This window comes from Tasmannia lanceolata, unplaced genomic scaffold (genome assembly GCF_043159265.1).
Source record: "Tasmannia lanceolata isolate RefF3 unplaced genomic scaffold, GAP_Taslan_0.1 ptg000015l, whole genome shotgun sequence".
Taxonomy (NCBI): Eukaryota; Viridiplantae; Streptophyta; class Magnoliopsida; order Canellales; family Winteraceae; genus Tasmannia; species Tasmannia lanceolata.
This window is the reverse complement of record NW_027518692.1, coordinates 32,053,425-32,062,500: the sequence shown is the minus strand read 5'-3', so window position 1 is coordinate 32,062,500 and position 9,076 is coordinate 32,053,425. Positions and strand designations below refer to the sequence as shown.

The 9,076-nt window shown below is 36.9% G+C and overlaps 1 protein-coding gene across 1 annotated transcript in view; it reads right to left on the bottom strand.

Annotated features, from left to right (window-relative positions):
• Positions 1-6,192, bottom strand: part of NHX3 (Na+/H+ (sodium hydrogen) exchanger 3) — an 11,269-nt gene extending 5,077 nt beyond the window's left edge. The window contains exons 1-10 of the mRNA XM_077355320.1: positions 5,843-6,192; positions 4,861-4,979; positions 4,681-4,778; positions 3,541-3,600; positions 3,378-3,424; positions 2,881-3,075; positions 2,464-2,510; positions 2,065-2,131; positions 1,236-1,336; positions 127-228 (exon numbers count right to left, since the gene is read on the bottom strand). Of these exons, the coding sequence (XP_077211435.1) occupies positions 127-228; positions 1,236-1,336; positions 2,065-2,131; positions 2,464-2,510; positions 2,881-3,075; positions 3,378-3,424; positions 3,541-3,600; positions 4,681-4,778; positions 4,861-4,979; positions 5,843-6,004 (998 nt within the window). The 5' untranslated portion in view covers positions 6,005-6,192. The remainder of the gene's footprint in view (positions 1-126; positions 229-1,235; positions 1,337-2,064; positions 2,132-2,463; positions 2,511-2,880; positions 3,076-3,377; positions 3,425-3,540; positions 3,601-4,680; positions 4,779-4,860; positions 4,980-5,842) is intronic.
• Positions 6,193-9,076: the final 2,884 nt, after the last annotated feature.

The following is a 9,076-nucleotide window of genomic DNA, read 5'->3' as shown; positions in this document are numbered from 1 at the left end:
AATGATTTACCTGCTATTGATATTTAACTAATGTCTATCTTCCGACATTGAAGCAATCAGGATATGAAATCTCCTAAATGCGCTATTCAAATAAGGATGAAGCATCCATTAAGAACGGTATAGCACCTTGACTTAGTCATTTTCCATTTTTCGATGTCAAGGGCATCCATCCCTACATAAAGAAAGATGAATGTTTCTGCAATAAAAGACATTGTTGCAAACATATGCCTGCAAAATTAATTGACAGAAAAAATGTTGTCAGCCCATCTCCATAATAGCTTGTATAATAAATATAATTAAGGAGTTAAACAAACATATAATAATGAGAAAAGGCAGAAGTTATTAATATTCAGCCAAACACTAACAATTGGAGCAACCCGTATAAAAATTAGTTAAACTAGAGAGAATGTACCCAATAGAAAAATGTTAACAATCTACATCCTAAAGAAATTGAAGATAATAAATTGAAGTTAAATATGATGCTGCACATAACATCAATCACTAAAATTTTCCAATAACACATTATAATGAATGCAGAAACCTATCATATGATGAGAAGTTCATCTAAAAAGTATGAAATTATTAGTTTATCCGACAAAACTAATTATAACAGATGCTCTACAACACATTTATGCTGGACACTCAAAGTCTTAACATTATACATTCCAGCATTCATTTTATGCATTCTAGTTTGTCAATGGATGTGAGCCTCCTATTCGACACAGGAACCGGGTAGATCCGGTCACTTTCTTCATGAAAATTTTCTAAAGGATTAATTAGCCGGACCCAACTAGTTTGGGACAAAGGCTTAGTTGAGTAGAGTTGAGTTAGTTTTATGCTGTTTTGTCTTTACTATTTAGTGAATTTGTGTGTCGCTCTCATAATAATGACTATGTAAGTCTCGAGTTAAAACTCAATCTGTATCAGTACTATATTCTCTTGAAATAAATAAATAATACTCAATTCCACTGTTTAAAATATTTCATTTCTATATCCTAACAATTATTTGAATTTTTCATCAATTTAAGACATATAATGGGCGTTGTTTGCAATGAGGCAACTTCAGTTGATCAGAATCTGCTACAATTAGCCGTTCTCATGATCTCATTGTCTGTTAAGAGTTTTTATAAAATAGAAATTTTGCATATTTACAGGTCAGTAGCAGATGCTTAGATTCCAATCCACAAAAGAAGTCTCATTAAACTTTATGCTAAATCATCAAAGGAATAACTTACTTTGTTGTGATTCTTGATCTTTCACTCACATTATGCCATGCATAGTGAGACATCACAATTCCACAAAGGAAGACGGTGAGAATCCCACTCAGGTGCCAAAGCTATACAAGAAAGCATAGGTGAGAGTTTGACCTTCATAAATGATAAGCATTTAATTTTCTACATGCATAGAGAAACATACGAAGTAGATATGCATGTGTACTAAAATATATGTACTAAACGTGTTTCTTTCCTTTGTCATTCTTTTCTTTCTATGGAAAATTTTTATTTGAAAAACTTTTCCATGGAAAAATTTGACTGAAATATTGCCTATGGTGGATTTTTTTACACCTCATGCATAGCATGGGTGGGGTCCATCATTTTATAAGACATGTTTTGATAAGGTGAGACCCATCATTTTACACCCATTCATAGCATGGGTGGGGCCCACAAATTTACACCAAATATTTTGATTTGGTAAGGCCTAGGAATTTATCACCGGGGTTACCATACCATGCCCTGGCTTTGATACCACTGGTTGGGACCCGGATAGAACTCACGCTTAAAAGCTAGACGTTAGGGGGAGGGTGCCCAGGTCCTTATAAGCCCATCCTCATCTCTCTCACTTTTCCGATTTGGGATCTTTACTTTTGCATGGAACCCCTAACATTTTAATTTTCTTCCGCGTGGTTATTAAGCTTGGGATTCAACCCAACTTCATATGTTGAGAGAGAGAGAGAGAGATCTTCTGTATATCATGTAAAATAGAGTTCTGTTTAAGCATATATGGCCATTTATCTATATATGAATCACGGAAGCTGACTGTAAGGGAACGATTCTCCATCCTCACCTCTGCCAACATGTAAGATAAATACGCCATTAAAATCATCAACGCAATTTCACGATCAGTTGAATGCCTGTCAACAATATAGCTTAAGTGCACCTGGTGACTCAATAATTAATAGAACCCGTTTACTGTAAGAATATAAACGAAGAGAAATGATACCCACACTCCTTTGTTTTGATAGTGAATCTCCTCACTTTATTAAAGTTTTTCTGATTTTATATTGATAGCTTTTTCGGAATCATAACAGCCTTTAACAGCTAATTCACAATAATGTAGAAAAGAAAGGAGTGTCATTATTAAGGAAAGGGAGTGGGGATATCGATTTCTCAAAAAAAAAAAAACATCCCTAATCAAACCCATCCACATCAAAAGTTACTCTAAGAAATTAAGAAAGTTACCTACCTACCAAAATATAAAGCTTTGATAGCATATGCAGTCAAAAGTCCCACCTGAAGGAAGAGAACAAGGAAATCAAAGTTGATGCAGAAAGTGCACAAAAAATATAAGTAACCTGGCCAACTTCAAGGATGTAAAACATGCACTAGTAAAATTGAAGATTTGTTACCCAGGAACAATGAGGGTTCATAAATTCTTTATATGACATTTACACTTAAAATTGATATATAGGATAAAGTTATAGTATCCATTTAGAAGTGTCTCAGTAACATAGAATCCATGATAGATGCATGTACTAAAGATTTGGCAAGCAAATTCCACACTCATCACATCATACATGGGATAGTATTAAATGAACTTTAAAACTTTCTATGTGAGGTATACAGGGTTTTTGTAAAAAAATAATTGGAAATCCAGACATACAGAAACTCCAAGGGCTGTGCTCGTTGAAAATAAGTAGAAAAAATCCCCAAGAATACGAACTGCTGCCCAAATATCAACTTTCGAAACATCAAGCTTTTGGACTGCATTGAAGAGAACTACGGATGTTGCATCATTCACCACTCCTTCCCCAAAAACTAAGCTGTACAGCTGAGGAGTCTCATCTTGATGTAAGACCTACATGAGACAATACATGAAATTTCGGCTTAAAACTACTTAATAATATGTTTTCGAATATGTATTTTAGAGGATGGATATCTATCATGAAACTTAACAAAATAAAAGGAAGTAGGATACATTGCATGGTTTTAAATTTCAACCTAAATACCGAGATTTCGGATTTCGGTCAGGACAGACTTAAATCCGAAATTTCGATCGAAATCTGAAATTTTCGCCGAAAAGACATCACCGAAATCTTAAGATTTCCACTCAAATTGCTGAAATTTCGGCCGAACCGACATTTAAATCCTTGATTGTACCTGTAGTGTACAGACAGTATCTGTTGATGAAAAGATTGCTCCAAGAGCTGGATGGAACAAAAATTTGGTAATTAGAAAGAAATATATTTGTTAAATTTTAGTAAGGAGACAAATGTATGTCATATAACATACACAGATCAGACAACAGGGATGAGATTCCCACCAAGATAGTCCCGCGCCTTAAGTCCAATGAATCCTATTTTCGGGAACAGCAACCAGCAGCCTAGATCAAAAGATGCATGTCAGAATTTTAAATGGAATATCATGAAAGAATGTAGTAAGAACACCACAATATATTAACCAAGCACGGATACTCGATACTTAGACCAGATCACAATCAAACCGTGTCGGGAAAAAAACATCCTGAAAACTGTTAAAAAGCAGAAGAAATGTAACGGATGGCCCCAATGCAGCAAATAGAATGCTTTGGTACTACTGACATTTGATTCAATCTCTATAACTCTGTCAGCCCGTGATTTCATTTTTTATATGATTAAATAAACTAATATCAATAGGTGATATGACAAGATGCTTCCTTAGCTATGCCTGGTGAACTTTTATGGACAATTCAATAGTTAAGCGTCGAATAGGGAAATGTTATCAGCACTACTGTATTTTGATGAGGGCACTCCTCACTTTATTAAAAGTACGGTATGGCCCACACCACATGATGATCCAAACCGTTCACCACAGCCTAAATAGGTTGTGCCCCAAAAATCATTTCCATAGGTTGATCCTAACCCTCCGATCTGAATAAATCATCTAACATTCAGATCGGAGGGTTAGATCAACCTATGGAAATGATTTCTGGGGCACAACCTATTTAGGCTGTCGCCCATCTAATGGACAGTTTGGATCATCCTATGGTGCGGGCTATACCGTACTTTTAATAAAGTGAGGAGTGCCCTCATCAAAATACAGTAGTGCTGATAACATTTCCATGTATGTATTGGGCCCTTCAAAAGATGCAGACTCAGGATTCATAGACCATAACTCCTCGTTAAGTTTCTTAGCAAGTAAGCTGGCACCGAACTCATTACCCCTCTTTTATGATATGGTTGTCCTAACCTTTGGACACAAGCTTTAACCATCACATAGAACTCTATACCATGGTTTGAAATTTCAGGACTGACGCCGAAAGTACCCGAAATTTTGGCGAAATTTCCACCGAAATCTTGTAAAATACAGAAATTTTCCGGACCTTGCTCTATACTGGATGCTATATGGGTCATGACTCCCTAGCAAGCTCGATCCTATCCAAAAAAAATCCATAACTAAAATGCTGGAGAGATTTAAATATTACCTGCTGAAATGATGGCCGATGAAATGAAAACACCAACTACACCGAATAACATGATGGTTAGAAAGTTGTGAAAGAACTGTTTCTTCTTAACCTGAAATCTGGAGTGATGAATGGATAAGAAAAATTATACAAGTCGGTAATTCTAGGAATAGATATAATCTGGAAGTGACCTGCTCTTACCCTGCATTGAAGATTATGGGTGGAAGAAGGTAAATGAAAAACAAGTTTTCATCAAATCTTAGAATTTGAGAACTCCTGCCTTTGCTCAAAAGCAAGATTATAGTGCCGGTAATGGATCCCTGGACAAAAAAAAATTACAAAAAGGCAATAAATATGTTGAATAATGTAAGGGTAGATTAGGCATTACTTATAGTGTAGAGGGTATTATAGTCTTTGTACCATAATTGCCCTATTGGCCTATATATATGCATTGTATACATGAGGAGCTCCCTAGTGGAGACTCTCCATCATCTTCACTCCTCTTCTTCTTCCTCTCTAAGCCTAGCCTCACTTCTAGCATGGTATCAGAGAAAAGACCCTAGGAAGAAGAAACAAGAAGAGCCATCCCAAGTTTTCCATCTCCATCTCACGCCATTTGCTCTCTAAGGCAAAACAATTTGGGTTTTGCGAAAACCCAGTTGGCCCAGGTTACCACACACTGAGGGGAATTTAACGGGGTAGAACTCACCCCTAAAAGCTAGCCATTAGAGGGAGGGTGCTCATTCCCTTATAACCCATCCCCATCCCTTTCACTTATCCGAGTCAAATCCCAACAGTTTTGAGGGTTTTTGTTGGAAATTTTGACAATTTACATTTGCATGCATTGATCGTGTACAAGTCCCAACTGAAAACTTGTATAGACACTCAATAAAAACCAATATTTCCTCTTGGCAATAAGATCAAGGCAAAAGAAAAACATCAAAATTAAGCCTATTTTTCTCATTTCCCCCCAAAACTATTCTAATTCCCAAGTGGGCATGTAACCCATGATCCTAATCCAAGACCTCAATGTCTAACATAGCCATAATCAATTCATGAACTTCATCTAGAATGTAAATTTCAAAACAGATTACATACCAATATTCCAAGAGACTCCATAATCAAAACCTTAAAACTCAAAAAAAAAAAAAAACAAAAAAAAACAAAATGGTTGGGAGCTTACGATCAAGATGGCGGTTATTGATTCGTTTACCCATCGATGCTCTTCTAACAAATGCCCGACCAGTATGCAGAGACAAAGAACGGCAACGAAAACCGATATCGACACTACTTGGCTTTTATCCGCATCATTTATCAGAGAGCTTAGAGAGAGAAAATTCGCCATTAGAGGAGCTCAAAGTAGATCAGCATTTGAGACCTAAGTAATCGCTCGATCTTTCAGAGGAAAAACGGAGTGTTTTGGGTGATGATAAATTCGCGCCCGTATGATAATTCGCACCCTTGTAACATGATTTGACGTCAAAAGACTCAAAAAGCGTTAAAAATCTGCCACGACCTACGTTATCAGGGTGCGAATTATCCTATAGGGGGTGCGAATTTATCATCTCCCGAAAATGGAAGGGAAGAACGGGTATGTCTGCATGTTAAGTGGGAGAGCTGTCACGTGTCTAGCTGTCTTCCAAATGGCTGTTTCTTGTGATGCCACGTGTCTTCTAAGAGAGAGAAAATCTTGCAAGTCATCCGTGGGCCCACCGGAGACATGGGACGTGTGGCTCTTGTGATAGATACGGTTGATCTTGTGGGCCATCACAAGCATGTATAGGAGTGTCTTGTCCCATGCGAAAATTGATAATCGTGACCGTTGATCAAGGGTAGTATCTTCATTCTGTATGGGCCCACTCTAGCAAATTCTGGATCAACGGTTCTGATACCACAGACATGATATACTTGTAAATACGAAAACAGTATCATTCTTCATTCAAATGTTGGGTCCACCATTTAATGATCCAAACCACTCATTTACTGTGGGCCTCAATGTATTTTTCTTTGATGAAGGGTTAAGTATTTTGTGATATGGTGTTTAAATAAAAAGTCATGAAATATGTTATTTTGTATGAAGAATATTTTTAAAAAATTAAGAGGGAAAATGACCCAGGAAATTGTGTCAAAATTTTGAAATTGTTAGTGGATGGTGGTTGAACTTCACTTCCATAACTTATGGCGTCTACAGTCCAAAAGACATTTTTTGCCCTCAAATGCCCTCAAATGCATGTGGGTCTGGCTCTCTTCTCTTGGGTGATTTTGGGTTCTTGTCTCCATCTGTTTGCTGTTGGGCTTTGAAATTTTGTTTCTCTTAGTTGTTGCTTGCTGTTGCTTTTTTGGGGTTTTCTATTTTTTTGCTGTTTTCTTTTGTTGTTCTTGTGTTGTTGGTTTTTGGCCGTTGTTCTTGATTTGTTTTTGTTCGTGCTGTTTTGCTATTGGCTTGTTTTTATTTCCCGATCGCTTGTGGCTTGGGTTTGCTCTTGCTCAATCTTTGTAATCTCCTTTTTATCAATATATCTGGTCGGGGTCTGCCTAACCCCATCTTACCCATTAAAAAAAAAAAGCATAGAAAAATGTCATCTTCTTCTCAGTATTTTCATCTCGACCACCACGTGGATGGAAGTTTGGAACGAGCTTGAGCTCAAGCTCAACCCAACTGCCTAATGTTTCTCCTTCCACACTGCGATCCTTGTAAGCTTTTCTGGGTCTTCAATGTGATTGTTTTCTAAGGTAATAGTTATGTTTCTAATCGGTAGAGAGCTCTGAGAAGATTTACTTTGATCTAACGGTCTTGTAGCAGCAATTGTGAGTTCTAGATTGAAGAGAAACAATAGGCTTTGTCATGGAAGAAGATGGTTGAGAAACAAAACCATGAGATGAATGTAGTTGTAAAGTTGGAGTTGCATCAAAGGGTATTTCGGTCATTTAATGTTATTATAAGATGTACCATAATCACTTATGTATTGATGCACGAAGAACATCAAATTTGTTACTAGTGATTATTTTCATAATTGTAGATAATCACAATAGGTTGCCATAATCAGGTTGTCATTGATCTCAAACAAACATGGCCTAGACTAGAAGTAGAGAAACTAAATGATGAGATCTTTGTGTCCCAAAAGCAGTATGCTAAGATGATTGAAAAGTTTAGCATGGAGAAGAGTAACCCGATGACAACTCCAATAGAAGTAAATATCAAGCAAAATAAAATTGAAGGAAAAGTGTTAAAATAATTTTGTTTCGAATGCTTATTTAAAGTGTACATTATCTAACTATCCCGAATATTTTGTATGTTATAGGGATAATTAGTCAATGGGAAATTATATATCCACCCCTTTTGATCACCAGGAACACCCCCTGTCAGTGTATCAATGACTAAAGAGGGGCTGCTATACTTATGTCAGAAGAATTCAATGCCCCTGATTGCCAGAAACACTGACTGGGTGTGTTCTTGGTGATCAAAAGGGGCGAATATGTCACTTCCCCTAGTCAATTCATACAAGTACAAAGAAAGCCTCACGGCTAACAGGATTCTCAGAACATAGGGCGTGTTCAGCAAACATCTTAAAAAAAAAACGTTTATGCCTATTTTGCAGGCGCGAGAATGACTAAAGCGGAAAAAAAAAATCGTAGAATCTTGCTCGAAAGTGTGATCCATTAGAGTCTGTTTCTATTATTTCTCATTTTTACACGGCTAATTGAGGAGATTCTGTGGAGCGACTAAGAGTCACTTCTGCAGATTCTCATGAGTCTGCCTCTGCCCTATTTAGTAGGCGAGAATTAAAAGCCTTAACGAACACGCCCAAAATATTATACAAGAAGAATGAAGCTTTAATCCACTTTCGATTTATGTGTTTGCCACCAACGGTAGTATCATGGTGTAGTACTTTACAATCAATAAAAGAAAATTTATAGAAGTCCAGTATAAAGCCAAAACTCTTATTAGCACATAGTTAAGGTATCCTATTAAACGACATTTCTTCGGAAGGGATTTGATAGGGACTGTCACAGAAGGCATTTCACGGCTGGGCTGTTGCGTGCGAGATCAGCCACCTCAGATGAATTAAATGAATAAGACAACATCTGAGCCTGTGTGGCTGCTCTCGCATGCAAAAGCCCTGTCGCTAAATGTCTTCTGGAGGGTCCCTAGCAAATCCCTCTTCGGATATTTTTATTGGGTACCACCTCTCTCTCAATTCGATTCTAGGGTACCACCTACTATAAGTATTTATATATTGAACAAGTAGTTTTTTAAAATAAACGCGTTTTTTTTTTAATGAAATCCACCATTCCCTCTGCACATGGTTGTTTTAGGGCACTAGTTAATTAGCATACCCATTATATAGTGAACATTAGCAAGTCGTTTCTTAAAAATACATGTTATTTTAATGAAAACCACCGTTCAGAGTATAAA